The 23,733-nt window shown below is 49.3% G+C and overlaps 1 protein-coding gene across 1 annotated transcript in view; it reads right to left on the bottom strand.

Moving 5' to 3' along the window:
- The window catches only part of LOC139267078 (gamma-glutamyl hydrolase-like), a 268,758-nt gene that overhangs the window by 211,039 nt on the left and 33,986 nt on the right, over positions 1-23,733 (bottom strand). The window contains exons 3-5 of the mRNA XM_070884891.1: positions 20,926-20,976; positions 16,405-16,486; positions 5,694-5,832 (exon numbers count right to left, since the gene is read on the bottom strand). Coding sequence (XP_070740992.1) covers positions 5,694-5,832; positions 16,405-16,486; positions 20,926-20,976 — 272 coding nt within the window. The remainder of the gene's footprint in view (positions 1-5,693; positions 5,833-16,404; positions 16,487-20,925; positions 20,977-23,733) is intronic.

Genomic DNA, 23,733 nt, shown 5'->3' with positions numbered 1-23,733 from the left:
ATATACGATCAAGAAGATTAATACTGTGTATAAACACATGCTGGCACCACGAGAGGGTGCAACTGGTGGAGACCAGGGTTTCCTGCCCTGGTGCCAGTATAAAAGGCTGCACACCATGCTTGTGCCTCACTCTGGAGTTTGGAATAAAGGAATAAGGTCACTAAAGTTTGAGTACAACACATTGCCTCGTGGCATCATTCATAAGTACATGACAGACATAATAACTAGCGACGAGAATACGGACTTTCACGCGATAATGGCTACCTTTGGCACACTAAAAGACTTCGCAGAGGGCGATGATCGGGATGCCTTCATGGAAAGGCTTGAGCTATATTTCGTGGCAAATGACCTGACAGGGGAGACGGACACATTGGCGGAGAAGCACAAGGCTATACTGCTGACCAGTTGTGGGCCCGAGGTCTACCGCCTCATCAGGAACTTGCTGGCACCCATGAAGTCCAGGGATAAGGCATACGATGAGCTGACTGAGCTAATTTGCGACCAACTAAAACCAAAAGAGAGCATCCTCAGGCCAGGCACAGCTTCTGCGCTTACCACAGACCTGAGGACCAGGAGATTGCAAAATATGCTGCCGACCTCAGGAGACTTGCAGTACCATGTGATTTTGGCACGCACCTCAACGAAGCACTGCGAGAAATCTTCGTTATAGGAATTGGCCACGAGGGCCTCCTTCACAAGCTATTATCTGCCGACACCACGGTTAACCTGCAGAAGGCCATCAGCATCGGTCAGGCGTTCATGACCTCGACCTGCAGCACAAAGCAAATTATTCATCTGTGGACTCAAACCTGGCAAGTACTGTACATAGAATGGTGTCTTTCACAGGCAAGACTGTAGAACATGGCTCTGCCAGGGCAGAGAGCACAGACCTCAGGATTCCAGAACTCAGAGTCCGCCGAATCGAATAGCACCATGCTGGCATTGCGGAGGAAACCATAGGGCTCACCAGTGTCAATTTGCTGAGTCTGTATGCAAAGCCTGTAACACGAAGGGCCACCTCCAGCGTATGTGTAAAAGAAATACGACTCACCGCCTAGCAGAGGAGTTGGTAGATGACTTTGAAATCAGCGGGGAGTATGATGATTTGGCCAGAGAGGCTGCTCAGCCCCAAGAAGATGTGTATGGAATGTATACCTGCACCACCAATTGTCCTCCAGTGAAGATGGAAGTCGAGGTAAACGGCGTTCCAGTCTTTATGGACGTGGACACGGGAGCGAGCCAGTCAGTGATGAGCCAGAATGCCTTTGAGAGGCTATGGAACGAAAAACGACCCGAGCTGATTCCAGTACAGGAAAGATTGCGCACCTACACCAAGGAGCTGATCCCAGTTCTTGGTAGTGCGGATGTAAGTGTAATCCATAATGGCGTGGTGCACAAGTTACCTCTGTGGATTGTTGCAGGCGATGGTCCAACACTACTCAGAAGAAGGTGGATGGGGAAGATCCAATGGAAATGGAAAGACCTCTTCACTCCAGCAATCGATGTCCCCCGTGCTTAGAGGCAGAGCAAGACCTCACCTTCGCTTGGGCCAGGCACCAGAGAACAGACCAGTGCAGCACCTGAGGCACAGACCGTCCATCATGACTGCATGGCAATGATCCGACTGGAATTACCTAAAAGTACCTTCCCGGCTCCAGTGGCAGAACTCCTGGGGAGGAAGATCGAATTCACAGGCACTCTTCCAGCCTTTGTGGCAGAATTGTGGGAGTGAAGGATCAAGGCAGTCGACGTCGAGGACAGAGGCAAGATGGCATCCCTGCTGCAGCGAGGGGCAGCGTGGCTGAAAACAAAGATGGCCGCGGCCATATCACGAGGTGCAATGCTGAGGGACCAACACGTGGTGTCTAACAAAGGATTTGACTGGGGTAAAGCCAGTAGGGTTCTCTTAAAGGAGACCTGCAACCAACTGAACTTAAAGAGACATTGTATGCATGGCAATCAATGTAACGAACCAATTAAGATTGTGAACAAACTGTTGTTGCAAATTGTTGGTATTATTCCTAATGTAAAGAACAAAATGCTGTTGCGAGATGTCGGGAATAGAGTGTCCCCAAAAGTAGCAAGCGAGCGACCTCAAGAGGGTGAAGGCACTGATCCTGATACCCTGCCCCAGGTCTATCCCACGCTGCAGGCACCCGATGGCACTATTCGCCACGAATCCGGAAACGAAAATGGCGCCAATATGTGCAGTTGGCTGCCATTGCCCACCACCCGGGTGGAGACGGTGCAGCCCCCAGACCCAGTCACTACCTCGGCCATGTCTGGGAGCGAAAGGTCAGAACCAACGAGTTCCCCAAACGGGACCTGGAACAGCCAGGTTCCTAACACCGTTAAGAGAGCAGGCAGAAGACTCTGCAGACCTTAAAGGAAGACAGGGAGGCCACACACATTTGTGGCTCTGCCCTCCACTAGGCAACGGCAAAGGCCCTGAATCCTGGCAAGGTTAGCAAACCAAGCCCACCCCACTAGCAGGGGGCGCAGCACCGTCATCAAATGACTAGGACCCCGTCCGGTTGTTCTGGAGCTAGTCTCCTCACATACCTGTACTGCTACCTCAGTACTGACCATGACTGAACCATGAATGCAATCTACCCAATCCTGGCGCACAACCGTAAAACGTAACGCATGTAAGTCACTGAACCAAGGTGTCTCGATATAAACTGTGAAAAATGTTCTTCTTCCTTTCTTTGTACTTGCACTGTGTCCGACCCTGTATATTAATGTAACGGGCCAGCTGCATGATCTCGCTGTGGCGGTGGGGTGGGAATGGATATATGTAGCCATGGACACACACATGGATCACACCCAGAACCCACTGGAACCTCCACTGCATCATCAAACCATCCAATCTGGTAACCACCACCCAACGTTGTGGCAAAAGGACTTGAGGGTTAACAGGGAGAGAGCCAAGCCAAAGCACAGTCAAGGTGTAAGGGCTATTGGCACTTAAGTCTCCGGAGAGCTAAGCCAGAGCACATAGTGCAAAGGTAATTGGCACAAAGGACTTGGGGGAGAGTAATGTTGTATATGCAGACTATGGATGTACTCTCTGTGTAGTCACTGTGTGGTTGCATAAGATGGAGACTTGTTTACCTGATATACGATCAAGAAGATTAATACTGTGTATAAACACATGCTGGCACCACTAGAGGGTGCAACTGGTGGAGACCAGGGTTTCCTGCCCTGGTGGCAGGGCACAGTATAAAAGGCTGCACACCATGCTTGTGCCTCACTCTGGAGTTTGGAATAAAGGACCAAGGTCACTACAGTTTGAATACAACACATTGCTAAGTACACTACAGACATAATATCTAAATTTACATGGCAAACCATCCAACTTAGTACAGGTTATTCTGACGAAGGGTCATGAACCTGAAACGTTAACTCTGCTTCCTCTCCACAGATGCTGCCTGACCTGCTGAGGTTTCCAGCATTTTCTGTTTTTATTCCAGATTCCAGCATCTGCGGTAATTTGCTTTTGTATTAGTACAGGTTGAACCTCTCTAATCCAGCACCCTCGGGACCTGGCCTATGCCAGACCAGAGAATTTGCGCATTTCGGGCCCAGCTTTGGTGCCTCGGTCGGCCCGGAGGCGGCGGGGAGAGGAGCGGCCGGCCCCAGGACGCAGCATGCCAGCTTCGGTGGGAGCCGTGTATGGAACAAGTGCTCAGGGTTATAGTGACTAGTACAGGGACAGAGGCAGAGCCTTGCTCGGGGAAGTGCCTTATCCACCCCCCAACCCCCCCACCACCATCACCACCCCCACCCCATTTTGATGATCCGCGACCGAAGGATCCAGACATTAGCAGCGTTTCTATGGCTGTGAGCGTGACCCACCACCCACACGACGGGGCCACAGCGGCGGCTGCAGCAAGCAGCAACAACCGTAAGGGTGTTCTCGTCCTCACACTCACTCGCTTCACCCGAAGGTCCTTCGCCTGCTTCAAAATGGTGCTTGAAAACCGAGACCTTGGTCATCGAAAACCCCGAGTGTTCCGATCCGGGTAGTGATCGACTAGTTTCTGACCTCCGAGGGATTTACAGTGAATGAATGGGAACTTGTGGTGGAGGTAAGGCCGTGTGAGCACCTTGCCCAGTGGGCCTGATCTTAATTTGCAAAATGCAGGGTTAAGTATGTGGAATTACTGAGCTGGTCTCTTGAATTCTTGGGTCCACATGTGCAGTGCATCTGGGACACCTACCCCATTGCAGGTTTAAAAAGGAAACCACTACTCCTGAGGCCGGGTCGGCATGCTGCATCCTGGGGCCGGCTGCTCCTCTTTTCCACGCCGCCTCCAGGCTGACCGAGACACCGAAGCTAGGCCCAAAATGCAGCCGGCCCCAGGACACAGCGCGCCGACCCGGCCTCAGAGGGAGAACTGGAGGCGACGGGGAGAGGAGGAGCGTCCAGCCCCAGGACACACGGCTAGCCCCAGAAAACAGCATTTTCTCTATTAGACATATAACATTCTTGCAGTGCCAGCTGACCATACCGGGTACTGCTGACAAGGCTGCTGTCAATGACCCGGCCGCGTTCTGCGCATGCGCCCCGCCCCGCGCCCCCCTCCCCCCTGGCTGGGAATGATGCTGGAACAGGGAGGCTGCCGGACCAAAGAGTGCCGGATTTGAGAGGTTCAACCTGTAATACCATCACTATTGATTTGCTGATCAGGAATAGCAGCGTCTATCGTCCAAAGACAAAACTTTAATTTGAGCACCCATTGGAATGCAAAACCTAAAAAGGGGGCGAGAGGAGGCATTTTTGTTTATTCATTAAAATTACATGGAAAAAACAGCCGATATACATGCACAAAGCAGATACACATCTTCACACACAATAGTGTTTTAAGAATATATCGGATTTAAAATACAGTTATTGTTTTACATACTTGTCTGGATCAGGGATTCTCAACCTTTTTGTTTCTGAGGTTCCCCTCCAGTGTTATAAAAACGGACCCCATGCGGGGGGGCCAAGAGAAGGGGGCAGGAGAAGGGAGTGTGTGAGGGACGGAGATGGGGGTCATCTCATATGATTACCATTAGCAATCGTCATAAAGTCAACAGGCCTTGGCCCCTCAACACAAACAAGGAAACTTTTCACCCACTTTACGGCGCCCGGAGGCCCTTGCATCCAGGCCCCAAGTCTTTCTTTCTTTGTGAATAATGTTGAAAAATGGCGATGGGTTGTCCAGCACCACCACATTGTTCAGCTGCATCTTGGCCATGGCTCCTACAGGCTAATTTTGTGGGGTTTTTCCATTCAGGCCCACCTGCACCAATTTAAAACAGAGACCGAGGCCCACCGGAGAGTGCGATTGTCCCCAAATCTTTGCTATACCGCAGAAGCTCCGGCCCACCTCTTCCAGCTGCCGCTCTCGATTGGTTCGCAGAGCGCCCACAGGCAGCACGTGCCTCGACCGTCACCAAAGGCCCGGGAAGCCCAGGCCCAACCACCGATCTCCCCACAGGGCGTCACCTGCAGACGGCAGCAGTGAGGCGGGTGCACCCAAAGCGACCTGATATAACTAGTTGATCTCCCATGGCGAGGACCCCTTGAAATCTTTTAAGAAACCTGGTTCACAATCCCTGATCTAGATCACTAGAACACAGTATTACACAGTATAATGAGCGATACTAGCAGAAAGGGGAAGTACATTTTCAACATCTCTTACCTTTTGTAAAATTCAAAGGGAGAGCTAAATTAAAAGTGTCTGTTTTAGTAAGAAGGTTTCTTCCACTGGTAATAAATGTTAGTTCTTCAAACCCAATACAAGTTGCCAACACTGGGAAGTGATTCCCTTCATCGTTTACCTGTTAAGTCAGATAAATAGTAATAGCACTCTCTATCAAAAATAATACTCCTAAATGCTAATTAATGTGTTCAGTTTTTATTAGCTGTGTCTTTCCAGTTATTACACTAACAAACTTTCATTTAAGTAGCACCTTTAACATGTCACAAGTTTCTGAAAATTGACATCGTAGAGAGGAGAGGTGACCAAAGGCATGATTGAATAAGTAGGTTTTAAAAAGGGTATTAAAAACAGGCAAAGATGGAGCGAGATAGAGTTGTTTAGGGAAGGCGTGCAAAGAGTAGAGCCAAGACAGCTGAAAGTTCTTCATAATTGGTGGAACTGAGAGAGAAGCGATAAATAGGAGGCCAAAATTAGAGGAACACAGGACTTGGGACAGGTTCAGGAGGTCACAGACAGAGGGTGGGCGAAGCCACAGAGGGATTTGTAGATGAGGACAAGAACTTTGAAATCAATGCTCTGGGGGATAGGGAGCTAAAGTAAGTTCGCAAGGATTGGAGTTACGGGCAAGTGTGACTTAGTATGAGATAGGAAAAAGGAATTTTGGCTGAGTTGGAAGTTATAGAGTGCAGTGTGGCAAAGAAGCCATTGGAGAAATAGGGGTAGAAATTGGTATGCATTACGCTGGTTTTTCAGGCATCAAACTGCACCAGCGTTGGTCCCACTGCCAAATTCAAGGGGTCCATTTTTAGGCGTCCCATGGATGTCTAAAACAGGCGCTAGGCCCCTTGAATATCTAAATTAGGAGCCTAAATCCTGTTAATGGAACCTTTGACAAATTTGGCACCAATGAGCGGCCTGCCAACCAAAGAATTCTTCAGCAGTCCCTGTGACCAGCAACCAAAGGTGAATGTTTAAAATAGGTTTTAAGAAACACCTTCCTGTAAAGCCAGGAGGAGCAGGAGTGCTTTCCCCATGCCAACTAGAATCACGATCGAGTCCCCCGCCAGCTCCACCACCCCCGCTCCCCCGCAGCCTCTCCCCGCCATAGCCTACTCCAACATCTCCTTCCCAGGACTTACCCAAGGGTCGCTGCTGGCAAGGCAGCCAGCCCAAAATTGACGTGTCTTGTCGAGCGTGCTGCCTATAGAGGTGTAACTAGCAACAAGGAAACTTACCTATTCTGTTCTAGTACTGATCTAACCGACTGAAATTTTAAATTGCAGGCAGCAAGGACACCTGCCTGAAGCCAGTGGGGCCCTTCTTTAAATATGCAGATCGGGTTCCAATTACATCATCGCGTCTCGAAAACTATATTTACCTGAGGTCTGCGCAGGGGAGCAATGGCAGCTTCCCTGCTATGACAAAGCTACCAGGATATAGGTATAGGTATACAAGAGACCCAAGAAAGTATGATCTTTTTCTTACTAAAACAGGTTTCTTTGTGGGCCAGGAAGAGCAGGAGTGCTTCTCTGGGTCTCACATAGAAACCTTGTGCCTCCCCTGCCCCATGCTTCCCCTTCGCCCAGCTGCAACTGCCCTCCTTGAGCCCTCCGATCTACTTACCTTGAGCTTAGAAATGTTTTCCTGGCTTCCAAACAGCGGGCTCCGAAATGCTCGATTTTCACAGCTGGGCAGTTGCTTCCCACCAGCTATTAAAATCTGCCATGGCTCCCTGCAACCGACTCATTAGGATGCATTCTCGCTGAGAAGTGAAAATCAACCCTTACCTTGTGCACCTGTCATCCCACTACTCCGATATTGGTGGCTGAACCTACAACCATTATGCCTCTATACTCTGCAATTCTCTTCCTAAACCCTTCCATCTTGCTATTTCTTGACCCAACTTAAAAAACCCTCTCAAAACCTAGTTCTTCCACTGTGTCTTCAGTTGTCCCCTCTAACTCTTCATTAGGGTTGTGAATGCTTCACAACCATTTGTAGAACTTCGTTGATGTGTTCCTTTGTGTTAACAATGTGCAAATTTTGTGTTTTTGTTTAAAGTAATATGCAAACAAATACTGGCCTGTATTGCCGTTGAAATAAGACAATTGAGTGTATGAAACTCATCAACTCTTCTGGTTCAGGAGAAGGTAGGAAAAATTAATGGCGGTGAAATTTGGTACCGCCTTATGCTACCAGCTACGAGGTGGGAGTTCCTGCACCAGGCGCAGACGTCCCGCCCCGCAAATTATATTGAGCTTACCATCCCCGAGAGGAACTGTAGCCCAAATCTCGTGCTGCAGTTCCTCTCGGGGTGGGACCGGGAAGCAAAGGCACACAAAGTTTCCAGCGCTGGCGGAAAAACAAGGCCATCCCCTTCCATTAAAGGGGAAGGCCAAGCTACCGCCTCTCCGGCGGGAAGAGGGGCCATAGAAACATAGAAAATAGGTGCAGGAGTAGGCCATTCGGCTCTTCGAGCCTGCACCACCATTCAATATAATCATGACTGATCATGCATTTCGGTACCCCATTCCTGCTTTCTCTCTATACCCCTTGATCCCTTTAACCGTGAGGGTCACATCTAACTCTCTTTTGAATATATCTAACGAACTGGCCCCAACAACATTCTGTGGTAGAAAATTCCACATGCCCACAACTCTCTGAGTGAAGAAGTTTCTCCTCATCTCGGTCCTAAATGGCTTACCCTTATCCTTAGACTGTGACCCCTGGTTCTGGACTTCCCCAACATTGGGAATATTCTTCCTGCACCTAACCTGTCCAATCCCGTCAGAATTTTATATGTTTCTATGAGATCCCCTCTCATTCTTCTAAATTCCATTGAATACAAGCCTAGTCAATTCAGTCTTTCTTCATATATCAGTCCTGTCATCCCGGGAATCAGTCTGGTGAACCTTCTCTGCACTCCCTCAATAGCAAGAATGTCCTTCCTCAGATTAGGAGACCAAAACTGTACACAATATTCAAGGTGTGGCCTCACCAAGGCCCTGTAGAACTGTAGTAAGACCTCCCTGCTCCTATACTCGAATCCTCTCACTTTGAAGGCCAACATGCCATTTGTCTTCTTCACTGCCTGCTGCACCTGTATGCCAACTTTCAATGACTGATGTACCATGATACCCAGGTCACGTTGCACCTCCCCCTTTGCCAATCTGACACCATTCAGATAATAATCAGGTCTCCTGTTTTTACCACCAAAGTGGATAACCTCATATTTATCCACATTATATCGCATCTGCCATGTATTTGCCCACTCACCTAACCTGTCCAAGTCACCCTGAAGCCTCTTAGCATCCTCCTCACATCTCACACTGCTACCCAGCTTATCTGCAAACTTGGAGATATTACATTCAATTCCTTCATCTAAATCATTAATGTATATTGTAAATAGCTGGGGGTCCAGCATTGAACCTTGCGGTACCCCACTAGTCACTGCCTGCCATTCTGAAAAGGACACGTTTATTCCTATTCTCTGCTTCCTGTCTGCCAACGAGTTCTCTATCCACGTCACTACATTACCCCCAATACCATGTGCTTTAATTTTGCACACTAATCTCTTATGTGGGACCTTGTCAAAAGCCTTTTGAAAGTCTAAATACACCACATCCACTGGCTCCCCCTTGTCCACTCTACTAGTTACATCCTCAAAAAATTCTAGAAGATTTGTCAAGCATGATTTCCCTTTCATAAATCCATGCTGACTTGGACCGATCCTGTCACTGCTTTCCAAATGCGCTGCTATTACATCTTTAATAATTGATTCCAACAATTTCCCCATTACCGATGTCAGGCTGACCAGTCTATAATTCCCTGTTTTCTCTCGCCCAACTTTTTTAAAAAGTGGGGTTACATTAGCTACCCTCCAGTCCATAGAAACTGATCCAGAGTCTATAGAATGTTGGAAAATGACCACCATCCATTATTTCTACGGCCACTTCCTTAAGTACTCTGGGATGCAGTCTATCAGGCCCTGGGGATTTATCGGCCTTCAATCCCATCAATTTCCCGAACATAATTTGCTGACTAATAAGGATTTCTTTTAGTTCCTCCTTCTCACTAGACCCTCGTTCCCCTAGTATTTGCGGAAGCTTATTTGTGTCTTCCTTCGTGAAGACAGAACCAAAGTATTTGTTCAATTGGTTTGCCATTTCTTTGTTCCCCATTATGACTTCACCTGATTCTGACTGTAAGGGACCTACATTTGTCTTCACTAATCTTTTTCTCTTCACGTATCTGTAGAAGCTTTTGCAGTCAGTTTTTATGTTCTCTGCAAACTTACTCTCATATTCTATTTTCCCCCTCCTAATTAAATCCTTTGTCCTCCTCTGCTGAATTCTAAATTTCTCCCAGTCCTCAGATTTGCTGTTTTTTTTGGCCAATTTATAAGCCTCTTCCTTGGATTTAACACTATCCCTAATTTCTCTTGTTAGCCACGGTTGAGCCACCTTCCCTGTTTTATTTTTACTCTATACAGGGATGTACAATTGTTGAAGTTCATCCATGTGATCTTTAAATGTCTGCCATTGCCTATCTACCATCAACCCTTTAAGTATCATTCGCCAGTCTATCCTAGCCAATTCACGTCTCATACCGTCGAAGTTATCTTTCTTTAAGTTCAGGACTCTAGTCTCTGTATTAACTGTGTCACTCTCCATCTTAATGAAGAATTCTACCATATTATAGTCACTCTTCCCCAAGGGGCCTCGCACAACAATTAATCCTCTCTCATTACACAACACCCAGTCTAAGATGGCCAGCTCTCTAGTTGGTTCCTCGACATATTGGTCTAAAAAACCATCCCTTATACACTCCAGGAAATCCTCCTCCACCGTATTGCTTCCAGAAAGTCATCGCTGGAGCAGGGTGCCATGGCACCATCCCGGCACACAAGCGGAGTGCCGGGCTGCAAGATCGCGGCACAGGTCCCACAATCTACAAAAAAGGCGGCTAATTTTCTTTTTACTGCCGCACCTCCCCTTTAATTTTCACCCCACTAGCAGCCTCCAACCTCATCGCCCGCGGTAGCTTCACGTGGTGCTACCGAATTTTCACTCCGGAGTGAAAACAGGTTGCTGCGCATGGTGACGACGTTGTCCTCACTGACGCAGTGGCACAGGGCGCTACCGGTAGGAGCGGTACGGTTACATGACTCGGTTGTTGAGGGCGAGTTTATTTTACATTAACCTGAACATGCCATGCCATCTGAAGGCGCAAACAACCCAAATTTTTCCACCAGGGGTCGAAATTCGTTACCGCCTGTTGAGTGTTTTTACCGCCACCAACTGCAAAATTTAGTTTCTCCACCTGACCAGGGGTTGGAGCAGTAAATCAGGCATTACAACGCTACTCTCAAGGCAGTAAACGGTGGTGACATCTAGGCAGCAATCTGTATTTGTAACTGTGCCATAGACATAGAGGCACTATCTGGAATCAATTCAGACGGTGCTAGGGCGCGGCATCGCCTCATGCTTATATTCGCTTCCTACGCACTTACTCAAGAGGGCAAGATGGCAGATGCGGCAGCTCGTCAGCGTGCGCACCGGTTCTCCGATGTGGCCGTGGATGCATTCCTTGATGCTCTGAAGAGGCGGCGGGAGTTGCTGCGGCCCGAGACTGGCAAGAGGCCACAGCCACAGCCCTTTCGTCGACTTTGGAGGGAAGTCGTTTAAAGCGTGTCAGCAACAAACACAGTGCCCAGGACAGCTACCCAGTGTCGGAAGAAGTGCAACGACATGACTCGGTTGTTGAGAGTGAGTTTATTTTACATGAGTTCATTTAACCTGAACATGCCATACTCTGAGGTCAATGTGCAGTCTCTGTTCAATCAGAATGTGTCGGACATGGTGCTCTTCATGGATGAGCCCAGATGCAACGTTAGCATTTGCAGCCTCACCCACTCCAAAGGCCTGCATGCGCAGTTAACCTTCCTACTCCGTCGTGAGACCCACCCCTCATCTTGCTACCTCCTCAGTCTTCATATGCTTGTGGAAGACAGTAGCCTCACCATGACTGTTAGGTGCTGACCCCCTAATTCCAGCATTGCCACACCAAGTGTACGCATTTATTTGGAATTACATCGACCTGTGAAGACTCTCATGCAGTAACATATACTCAACTATGTAAGGCACTCCGGACAGACTGATAGAAGGGCACTAACTGTGACGTTCTCCTTAATGATTCAGGCGAAGCATAATCGAAGGGAGCAAATGAGGACCGGAGACCGTGATCTTCAATCCCTTACTGCACTGGATGAACACATTTCGGCCCTGTTGGCTCACAAGTGGGTGTGGTGGTGGTTGGTGAGTCCGAGCCCCTTCGGGACAGTGACGGTGTGTTGAGGACCTTTGCATCCTCTATCAGACCACTTAGCCCTGGCACCGCAATCTTTCCCCACTTTCCATGAGATTGCCATTCTCGAATGCCTTTGCTGCTCCTGGCCCCCTCCTCCAAACGTAACCACTCTTCTCTGGCTTTGTGCTTTCAGATGATGAACCAGATGCCCAGGATCATGCACCTCATCCTTCCACTGCGGGTGACGGTAGAGAGGAGAAGGAGACGGAGGACACCTCTCTGGATGTGACAGACGATTAGCGAGCAGGTACGGCCTCAGAGAGCGGGGCCAGCACCTCAGTGGAGGAAGCCGTGGTCGGGGAGATTGAGGTGGGTGCTGCTCCAGGACCCAGTGTCCTGCAGCAACGCCACAGGGGAGGGGAGACCAGGGGGCCAGCTCCGTAGAGGGTGAGTGTATGCCTGAGTTATGCTCAGCAGTACTCTGATGATGAGCTTGAATTAGAGGATGTTGCAAGACAGTCATTGCAGATGCACAGTGATCTACTGGGTGCAGTGTCAAGGGTGCCCAAGAATCTTGTTGCACTAGCTGTGAGGATGGAGGAGTCCACCTCAACTATTGCATATGACTTTCAACAGCCCGTGGAGCCCATCCTTGGTGCATACCAACAGATGTTGGATGCTTCAAGTGACCATGGGGTTCCAGACATGGTGGCACAAGCTATGGCTGTCGTGGCAGGAGTCATTGAGCACCAGGCCGACGCTATGGTAGGCCTGCATACTGTCATGCTGTCGGTTTGTGGTGGCATCAATCAGCTCTGTGGTGTGCTGCAGTCGCAGTCTATGCTCATGCAGAGCTGACTTGATGCCACGCAGGCACTGACCACTGCCATCGTGTCTGGGACCCCATCAGATCAATAGGAACCTAACACTGCCAAAGCAGGACAGCAATCTGTGCTCACCCAGATTGCTCCAGATACTGAGGGTCTGCCCCGGGGGAGTAGCAGCGTGTCAGGCCAGTTGGAACGTGATGTCCTCTCTCAGGACGACATCATCCACCCTTGCCCTTCTTTGCAACCCATCCACCACAGAGTGCTGCCGCCCATGTTGAGGTGATGCACTCTGCAGCTGGGCCTTCCAGGGCCCAAGCTGTGGGAAATGTCCTGCTAGGCCATCAGTTGTGGCAGCGGCGCCAACAGAGCAACCTTCTACCAGCCTTGCTGCAGGCATTGAGACCCCATTGAAGAGGAGCAGTAGGCGTGGGAGGGGGGAGAAGGGAGGGGGTGGGAAGGACTCAGAAAGACCCGCTAAACATGTGTGAGATAATGGCCAGAGATGGTGACCTTGCTCGAATATGAACTCATGTAAATAGAAGTGCTCAGCTGGACACACTAACGATGTGTGTGATAGTGGCCTTGATGGTGACCTTGCTCGAATATGATCTCATGCAAATCGTTGCACGTAGATGTGGCACTAAAGAATTGTGTGATAGTGGCCAGAGATGCTGTCCTTGTTCAAATATGAATTCATGCAAATAGTTGCACACGGATATGGGTGATAATGTTTCAAGAGGTCTGGTTTCAATTATTGTTTTATGTGGATGATGGTGTCCTTTTGTGCTTCTTTACAGCACACTATGGTTTTTGTTGTCAATAAAAATTATTTTAATTTGCCACATTCTTGTCTTGCCATTTTTATCCACGGAGGCTTTGGGCGCAATATTTTCAGCAGATCGGCAGGTGAATAGGCTGGCCATTCGGCACATCTTGAGTCATTCACTGTAATCGATGCACGATGAATCTCTGACAAGCAGCTCTTGCAGCCGCAACCGTGTCAGGCTGCCTGCTCCTTGGCTGAAGCTCCTCATCTTCCTCCTCATCATCGTCGTCCTCCTGAGGTGGAGCTGCCATCCCTGCTGGTAATGGCTGGCCTCTCATGATGGCCAGGTTGCGCAGCATGCAGCACACAACGGTGAAGGTGGAGATTCTATCAGGTGAGTACTTAAATGCCCCTCCAGAGCAGTCAAGGCAGTGGAAACGCTGCTTCAGAACCTTGAGTTTGCTCTATAATGGTCCTGGTTGTGATATGGCTGTTGTTGAAGCGCTGCTCGGCAGGTGTGGTGAGATTGGGGAGGTGTGTCATCAGCCAGGTGGCAACACCATATGCTTTGTCGCTAATGAGTCAGACACGCCCTTTATGCGGTGGCTGCAACAGTCGTGACACACTGTACTACCGCAGGATGAAGGCATCGTGTCAGCTGCCAGGATAGCATGATTTAACAGCGAAGATAATCTGCCTGCAGACCAGCTGAACATTGAGGGAGTGGTAGCCCTTGCGATTGCAAAACACACTAACGATTGCACGTGCCTGCAATGCCACATTCGTACAATCAAGGGCCCCCTGAATCACGAGGAAGCCCGCTATCCAGGCGAAGCCACGGGAGTGCTCATCCTGGCTCTCCTTGGACATGCTGAACTTTATGTAGTCCGGCTGTAGAGAGCATCGGTCACCTGGCGAATGCAGCAATGTACTGCAGTACTGCAAACTGCGAGATGTTGCATATATCGCCTACAGGAGACTGGAAAGAGCCGATAGCATAGAAGTTGAGGGCAACTGTCACTTTACTTCCACTGACAGCGAGGTCCTGGTGCAGATGTCAGCTTCGAGGTATGTCTGCAGGAGGCGGTAGAGCTCGGTGACCACCTCCTTGCAGAACCTTAGCCTTCTTATGCACTACTCCTCGGACATATCAAGGTAAAATTAATGCGCATGGTAAACCCTGTGTCTGTACGGCCTCCTGCCCCGAGGTCTGAGGCCTCTCCTGTGGCATGGACCCACATTGGCTTGAAGCCATCTCTGTAGCCGACGCCTTTAAAGTCTTCGCCGCAGGACGACGTGGTGTGCCATCACTGCCCCCCATTAAGTTACAAAAGGTAGTAGTGATATGCTCGTCGCCAATCGATCTGACCTGAAACCCACTAATGTTTGCGAAATGCTAGTTGTGAAGCGGAGTAATCACAGCAAGCAAACACCTATGCACTCTGCGAGGAGAGAACGCAGCACTGACGCGACCTCTGTGGCCCGGCTGCAACTCTGTTTAAATACTGGCACACCACGTCGTCCTGCGGAGAAGACTTTAAAGGCATCGGCTACAGAGATGGCTTCAAGCCAATGTGGGTCTATGCCACAGGAGAAGTCTCAGACCTCGGGGCAGGAGGCCGTACAGACACAGGGTTGACCGTGCGCATTAATTTAAACAGTCTTTAACTTGACTTGTGAATGGCAACTTTTTGTGGTGCGTTCCTGGCAGCCGGTAAGTGAAGCAGCAAAAGTGAATTTGCTGAGACCGGCGCCAAGGAGGTGTTGCACGCGAACTGAAGTTTGGATTTCCATGTTGTTAGTCGGTGAGGTGGCAAATCTTTGCACCCTTGTAAAAGCAGAACCAAATTTCCCATCAGGTGGCACCACCGCCTATCGCTGCGGCCCAGTCGTTTACGCCCCGTTGCTGCCTCTCCCAGGTGGTAACATCTGGCGTTAGCAACCGAATTTCGACCCCTTAATCTAAAGCCTAATAGTGGGGCAGGACTTTCTCAGCTGGTTCGTTGGACTTTTTTAACAGCTAAGTAGTTACAACAGCTCTTCTATATCAGTCCTCTGTCTTTTTGTGAAGTTCTGGTTAATAAGAACATAAGAAATAGGAACAGGAGTAGGCCATATGGCCCCTCGAGCCTGCTCCGCCATTCAATCAGATCATGGCTGATCTGATCATAGAATCAGCTCCACTTCCCTGCCCGCTCCCCATAATCCCTTATCCCCTTATTGATTAAGAAACCATCTATTTCTGTCTTAAACTTATTCAATGTCCCAGCTTCCACAGCTCTCTGAGGCAGTGAATTCCACAGACACACAATCTTCTGAGAGAAGAAATTTCTCCTCATGTCAGTTTTAAATGGGCAGCCCCTTATTCTAAAATCGTGCCCTCTAGTTCGAGTCTCCCCCATCAGTGGAAACATCCTCTCTGCATCCACCTTGTCAAGCCCCCTCATGATCTTATACATCTCGATAAGATCACCTCTCATTCTTCTGAATTCCAATGAGTAGAGGCCCAACCTACTCAACCTTTCCTCATAAGTCAACCCCCTCATCCCTGGAATCAACCTAGTGAACCTTCTCTGAACTGCCTCCAAAGCAAGTATATCCTTTCGTAAATATGGAAACCAAAACTGCATGAGGTATGCCTCCCAGTTGTTATCCTCCCCATGAAGGCAAATTAAAATGTAATGTCCTTTGTGGAAAAAAGAACAATGATCTCGTTAAAGATTCCTCTCTGTCTTTTATAATTTACTAAATGTATCTACACTTTCTATAAGTATTATACAGTTACCTTCAGCGCAAGATTATAAAAGATGGCTAAAATCTCAGTATATCTGGATGTCTGAAGAACAACAGTTCCTAAAAAGAACAGCCTGAATGAAGATAGAAAAAAAACAAATCCATGTTCACAAATAGTGTAATAATCTGACTTAACATGAGTAAAGAAGAATGTACTTAGTAATAATAAAATAAAGTTATATCCTCATTATTGTAGTCAAAGTCATACTGTGATTTAGCAGTAGGTAACAAATTTTTAAAGCCAAATAACACAACAGGATTATTCTTCTACTCGTTATACAAGTTGGCATCACCTCTATAATATATTAAAAATCGTGTGTTTAGCACGTGTCTCTTGTTTGTCACACTTACATCCTGTGTCACAATTGTTATGTCTACATTATTGTTTGGGTATTTCCACATATACTTACCTGTCAGTCTTGGCAATTCTGGGTAGCATTAATGCTTTTAAAGCTGGTTGGATAGGCAAGAATGGCACCAAACTAGACAATGGAGGAGAGGTGTTGGTGATGTCGACTGTGTCAAAAGCTGCACAGGGCATGGAGGAATATGCCAGCTAGCATGGGGGCCAAGAGGGAAGTTGGGTGGACAGCAATTTAGTGGGGATGAAGTCAAGCAAGCAGAACATGGGTGTCATGAACAAGATGAGCCTGGACAAGGCTTGGGTTCAGAGCTAGGGCAGAGGAGAGTCAGGGGAAGGTTTAACTTGGTGGGCATCATCTTCATAGGCAGTCCTTCGGAATCGAGGAAGACTTGCTTCCACTCTAAAAAAAGGAGTTCTTAGGTGACTGAACAGTCCAATACGAGAACCGCAGTCCCTGTCACAGGTGGGACAGTCGTTGAGGGAAAGGGTGGGACTGGTTTGCCGCACGTTCTTTCCGCTGCCTGCACTTGGTTTCTGCATGCTCTCGGCGATGAGACTAGAGATGCTCAGCGCCCTCCCGGATGCACTTCCTCCACTTAGGGCGGTCTTTGGCCAGGGACTCCCAAGTGTTGGTGGGGATGCTGCACTTTATCAAGGAGGCTTTGAGGGTGTCCTTGAAACATTTCCTCTGCCCACCTTTGGCTCATTTGCCGTGAAGGAGTTCCGAGTAGAGCACTTGCTTTGGGAGTCTCGTGTCTGGCATGCAAATAATATGGCCTGCCCAGCGGAGCTGATCCGAGTGTGGTCAGTGCTTCAATGCTGGGAATGAAGGTCTGGTCGAGGACACTAACGTTGGTGCATCTGTCCTCCCAGAGGATTTACAGGATCTTGCGAAGACATCGGTGGTGGTATTTCTCCAGCGATTTGAGGTGTTTGCTGTACATGGTCCATGTCTCTGAGCCATACAGGAGGGCGGGTATTACTACAGCCCTGTAGGCCATGAGCTTGGTGGCAGATTTGAGGGCCTGATCTTCAAACACTCTTTTCCTCAGGCGGCCGAAGGCTGCACTGGCGCACTGGAGTTGGTGTTAAATCACATCGGCAATGTTTGCCCTTGTTGATAAGAGGTTCCCGACGTATGGGAAATGGTCCACGTTGTCCAGGGCCGAGCTGTAGATCTTGATGATTGGCGGGGGGGCAGTGCTGTGCGGCGGGGACAGGTTGGTGGAGGACCTTTGTCTTACGGATGTTTAGTGTAAGGCAAATGATTTCGTACCCCTCAGTGAATAAGTTGACTATGACTTGGAGTTCAGCCTCTGTGTGTGCGCAGATGCAGGCGTCGTCCACATACTGTAGCTCGACGACAGAGGTTGGGGTAGTCTTGGATCTGGCCTGGAGACGATGAAGGTTGAACAGATTCCCACTGATTCTGTAGTTTAGTTCCACTCCAGTGGGGAGTTTGTTGAGTGCGAAGTGGAGCATGGCAACGAGGAAGATTGAGAAGAGGGTTGGGGCAATGACGCAGCCCTGTTTGACCCCGGTCCGGATGTGGATTGAGTCTGTAATGGATCCGTTGGTAAGGATCATGGCTTGCATGTCGTCGTGGAGCAGGCATAGGACGGTGACGAACTTTTGGGGGCAGCCGAAATGGAGGAGGACAGACCCTCACAGTTAACAGTGTCAAAGGCCTTTGTAAGGTCGAAGAAGGTCATATATAAGGGCCCTGTTCCCTGCATTTTTCTTGCTGCTGTCGTGCTGTAAAAATCACGTCAGTTGTACCCCGTAGGGAATAAAATCCACACTGTGACTCCGGGAGGAGCTCCTCAGCCACAGGGAGAAGACGGTTGAGGAAGACTCTAGCGACGACTTTCCCAGTGGCTGATAACATGGAGATTCCTCTGTAGTTTCCGCAGTCGGACTTGTCCCCTTTTTTAAAGATGGTCACGATCACTGCATCTCTGAGATCTCCCGGCATGCTCTCCTCCCTCCAGATGAGAGAGATGAGGTCATGCATTTGCGCTAACGGTGCCTCTCCGCCATACTTCAGTACCTCAGTGGGGATTCCATCCACTCCCGTAGCCTTGTTGTTCTTAAGCTGTCTTATGGCTTTTTCTACCTCATGCAGGGCTGGGGTTTTACTGAGGTGGTGGCGGGTAGCATGCTGCGGGATGGAGTCGAGAACACTCGAGTCAAAGGCAGAGTCTCGGTGGAGGAGATCTTCGATGTGCTCCTTCCAGCGGGTCCTGACTGCCTCGGTCTCCAGTGCCTGGTCCCCAATCATCTTGGACCCCTTTGCCACTGGAGCAAGACCTTGCTCAGCTAAGCCAGTGTGGTAGCCGGTGTGCAACGGCCACCCTACGTTAAAAGACCTCACACACAGGCATCTTCCATTCCTTTATCATGAAGTTCGGGACCTGGAACATCAGGACCCTCATGGACAACTCCAGCAGCGACAGGCCGGAACGTTGCACTGCCATAGTTGCCCAGGTATTTAGACGCTTCGATGTCAACATCGTTGCCCTAAGCGAGACTCGGCAGGCAGGGAAAGGCCAGCTCAAGGAACAAGGTGGAGATTACACCTTCCTCTGGGCAAAGGTAAGTGTTGGGGAAATAGCAAAGACAGCTGCACAGATGCTTTCAATCTTAGTGGTAAAGAAGTCCATGTCCTCCTCATACTTGCTGTTAGAGGTGAGGATGGAGAGGGAAAGAGAAGGGTTTAAGGAAATGACTGATAGCGGAGAGAAGAAGCCGGGGGTTATCTTTGCTCTGCAGGATGATTCTAGAGTAGTGGGTGGTTTTAGCAGAGGACAGTGAGGCCTGATTGCGCTTGTTGGTCTAATGAGATCTGGTAATGGATGACTAAATCAGTTGTGTACCAGATATGTTCAAGTGAGGTTATCCACTTTGGGGGCAAAAACGCGAAGACAGAATATTATCTGAATGGCGGCAGATTAGGAAAAGGGGAGGTGCAACGAGACCTGGGTGTCATGGTTAATTAGTCATTGAAAGTTGGCATACAGGTACAGCAGGCGGTGAAGAAGGCAAATGATATGTTGGCCTTCATAGCTAGGGGATTTGAGTATAGGAGCAGGGAGGTCTTACTGCAGTTGTACAGGGCCTTGGTGAGGCCTCACTTGGAATATTGTGTTCAGTTTTGGTCTCCTAATCTGAGGAAGGACGTTCTTGCTATTGAGGGGGTGCAGTGAAGGTTCACCAGACTGATTCCCGGGATGGCAGGACTGACATATAAGGAGAGACTGGATCAACTGGGCCTTTATACATTGGTGTTTAGAAGGATGAGAGGGGATCTCATAGAAACATATAAGATTCTGATAGGATGGGAAAGGTTAGATGCGGGTAGAATGTTCCCGATGTTGGGGAAGTCCAGAACCAGGGGACACAGTCTTAGGATAAGGGGTAGGCCATTTAGGACTGAGATGAGGAGAAACCTCTTCACTCAGAGTTGTTAACCTGTGAAATTCCCTGCCGCAGAGAGTTGTTGATGCCAGTTCATTGGATATATTCAAGAGGGAGTTAGATTTGGCCCTTACGGCTCAGGGGATCAAGGGGTATGGAGAGAAAGCAGGAAAGGGGTACTGAGGGAATGATCAGCCATGATCTTATTGAATGGTGGTGCAGGCTCGAAGGGCCGAATGGCCTACTCCTGCACCTATTTTCTATGTAAGTCTGCACCTCTTTATTGAGACAACAAAAATGGCAGCCATATCAGGGAACAACCAGGATGGGAGAGAATTTTGCTGGGGACAAGGACAAAAAGGTGGATGGTTAGAAGTGCTCAGAAATAGGCTTGTCTGTGATAAAAGTTGGTGTAGAGAGGCCACAGGAGATGCCAAGGTTGACGAAGTGACCATGAAATTTGTTAGAATTTCAAAAAGACAGTAAATTAATAATAACACTACTTTTTTACCCCAGCTCAGACCTGTCCCATTTGCAGAACCCACAAGTAATCATTTTTAAATGCCATAAGCCTATTAGCCATAAAACCAGGCTAGAGCACAATAAAGAATGCCGATATCACTACTCGTGGGAAATCCTGCTTATAGGCATGAAAAAGGCAGTGATATACTCCAAGGATAGATCCTAATATAAAACCAATAATACAGTGGCTTAATCAATTGTATAACTCACCCATTTATGGAATGAAACAACTTCTGATATTCAGCATCTGTTAGTTTTATGCTGCAAGAAATAAAAAATAGTGCATATATTGGTTATTGTAAAATTCAGTTAAATACTGATTTTCTTGTGCAAAAGTCTATCATCTACATCAGAATTGCACCTGACTTAACTTAAACCTGTTGAATGCAGATAACAGTTGCATGTTATCTGCATGAGCAGTCAAACCATGAAATGATCGAGTTCACAGGTGTTGAATGTCCACAAACTTTGTCTGGAACATCAGCTTTGACTGAAGCAATTCAAAAAGTCTTTCCTTGACTGTGTAACTGAGAAAGGATTCTGAAAACTGCTTTTCAACTTGTTGTGTCCTTACACTCTACTGCAAAGCAACACGAGGCACATACTGGAGACAAGGTCACTCTGTGACCTTTATTCACAGGACCAAGGAGTCTTGACCCTGCGTGGGACCTCCCTTTATAGATCTGGATGACCAGGTGAGGAGTGTCTCCCACAAGTTCACCCCCTATGGTCAAGGTGTGCATTTCTTAAGTGTATACAGTATACAGTGTTGTTACATGAAGGTTACAGTTACATGAAGGTTACATACATGACACAACTGTTACAGGTAGAGAAGTACTGGACGACATTCAGCCTTGGGCTGATAAGTGGCAACTAACATTCACGCCAAGCAATGACTATCTCCAACAAGCGAGACTCTAACCACTGCCCCATGACATTCAACAGCATTACCAACGCCGGGAGTCGAGAGAGGCAGCGGCCTATAAAAGGCTCAGCAGTCCGGGGAGCGTCGAGAGAGGCGGGAGTCGAGAGAGGCAGCGGCCTATAAAAGGCTCAGCAGTCCGGGGAGCGTCGAGAGAGGCGGGAGTCGAGAGAGGCAGCGGCCTATAAAAGGCTCAGCAGTCCGGGGAGCGTCGAGAGAGGCGGGAGTCGAGAGAGGCAGCGGCCTATAAAAGGCTCAGCAGTCCGGGGAGCGTCGAGAGAGGCGGGAGTCGAGAGAGGCAGCGGCCTATAAAAGGCTCAGCAGTCCGGGGAGCGTCGAGAGAGGCGGGAGTCGAGAGAGGCAGCGGCCTATAAAAGACTCAGCAGTCCGGGGAGCGTCGAGAGAGGTGGGAGTCGAGAGAGGCAGCGGCCTATAAAAGGCTCAGCAGTCCAGGGAGCGTCGAGAGAGGCGGGAGTCGAGAGAGGCAGCGGCCTATAAAAGGCTCAGCAGTCCGGGGAGCGTCGAGAGAGGCGGGAGTCGAGAGAGGCAGCGGCCTATAAAAGGCTCAGCAGTCCGGGGAGCGTCGAGAGAGGCGGGAGTCGAGAGAGGCAGCGGCCTATAAAAGGCTCAGCAGTCCGGGGAGCGTCGAGAGAGGCGGGAGTCGAGAGAGGCAGCGGCCTATAAAAGGCTCAGCAGTCCGGGGAGCGTCGAGAGAGGCGGGAGTCGAGAGAGGCAGCGGCCTATAAAAGACTCAGCAGTCCGGGGAGCGTCGAGAGAGGTGGGAGTCGAGAGAGGCAGCGGCCTATAAAAGACTCAGCAGTCCGAGGAGCGTCGAGAGAGGCGGGAGTCGAGAGAGGCAGCGGCCTATAAAAGACTCAGCAGTCCGGGGAGCGTCGAGAGAGGCGGGAGTCCAGAGAGGCAGCGGCCTATAAAAGACTCAGCAGTCCGGGGAGCGTCGAGAGAGGTGGGAGTCCAGAGAGGCAGCGGCCTATAAAAGACTCAGCAGTCCGGGGAGCGTCGAGAGAGGTGGGAGTCGAGAGAGGCAGCGGCCTATAAAAGACTCAGCAGTCCGGGGAGCGTCGAGAGAGGTGGGAGTCGAGAGAGGCAGCGGCCTATAAAAGACTCAGCAGTCCGGGGAGCGTCGAGAGAGGTGGGAGTCGAGAGAGGCAGCGGCCTATAAAAGACTCAGCAGTCCGGGGAGCGTCGAGAGAGGCGGGAGTCGAGAGAGGCGTACCGGTGCAGCTCCAGCTGGGAGAGAAGGCAAAAAAGTAGAAAGAAATCAAAAGGTGACGTCACAGCCAACGTGGTAAGTGATTGGCTGCTGATTGGTGAGTAGTTTTTCTTTTTCTTTATTAGTCAGTAACTTTTAACATTGTTGTCGGCAATTTAAGTGTATCTAAGGGTTAAGTCATGGCAGGACAGCTCGGTCACGTGATATGCTCCTCCTGTACCATGTGGGAACACAGGGACAACACCAGTGTCCCTGACGACTACATGTGCGGGAAGTGTGTCCACCTCCGGCTACTGACGGTCCGCGTTGCGGAGTTGGAGCTGAAGGTGGATTCACTCTGGAGCATCCACGATGCTGAGAATGACGTGAGTATCACGTGTAGCGAGTTGGTCTTACTGCAGGAGAAGGGTCCACAGCCAGCGAGGGAATGGAAGACCAGCAGGAAGAGTAGTGCAAGGAAGGTAGTGCAGGGGTCCCCTGTGGTCATCCCCCTGCAAAACAGATACACCGCTTTGAGTACTGTTGAGGGGGATGACTCATCAGGGGAGGGCAGCAGCAGCCAAGTTCATGGCACCGTGGCTGGCTCTGTTGCACAGGAGGGCAGGAAAAAGAGTGGAAGAGCGATAGTGATAGGGGATTCAATTGTAAGGGGAATAGATAGGCGTTTCTGCGGCCGCAACCGAGACTCCAGGATGGTATGTTGCCTCCCTGGTGCAAGGGTCAAGGATGTCTCGGAGCGGGTGGAGGACATTCTAAAAAGGGAGGGAGAACAGCCAGTTGTCGTGGTGCACGTTGGTACCAATGACCTAGGTAAAAAAAGGGATGAGTTCCTACGAAATGAATTTAAGGAGCTAGGAGCTAAATT

The sequence above is a fragment of the Pristiophorus japonicus genome, chromosome 1 (assembly GCF_044704955.1).
Source record: "Pristiophorus japonicus isolate sPriJap1 chromosome 1, sPriJap1.hap1, whole genome shotgun sequence".
NCBI lineage: Eukaryota > Metazoa > Chordata > Chondrichthyes > Pristiophoridae > Pristiophorus > Pristiophorus japonicus.
Note: the sequence above shows the minus strand (reverse complement) of the source record. Positions and strands in the feature narration are given on the sequence as shown.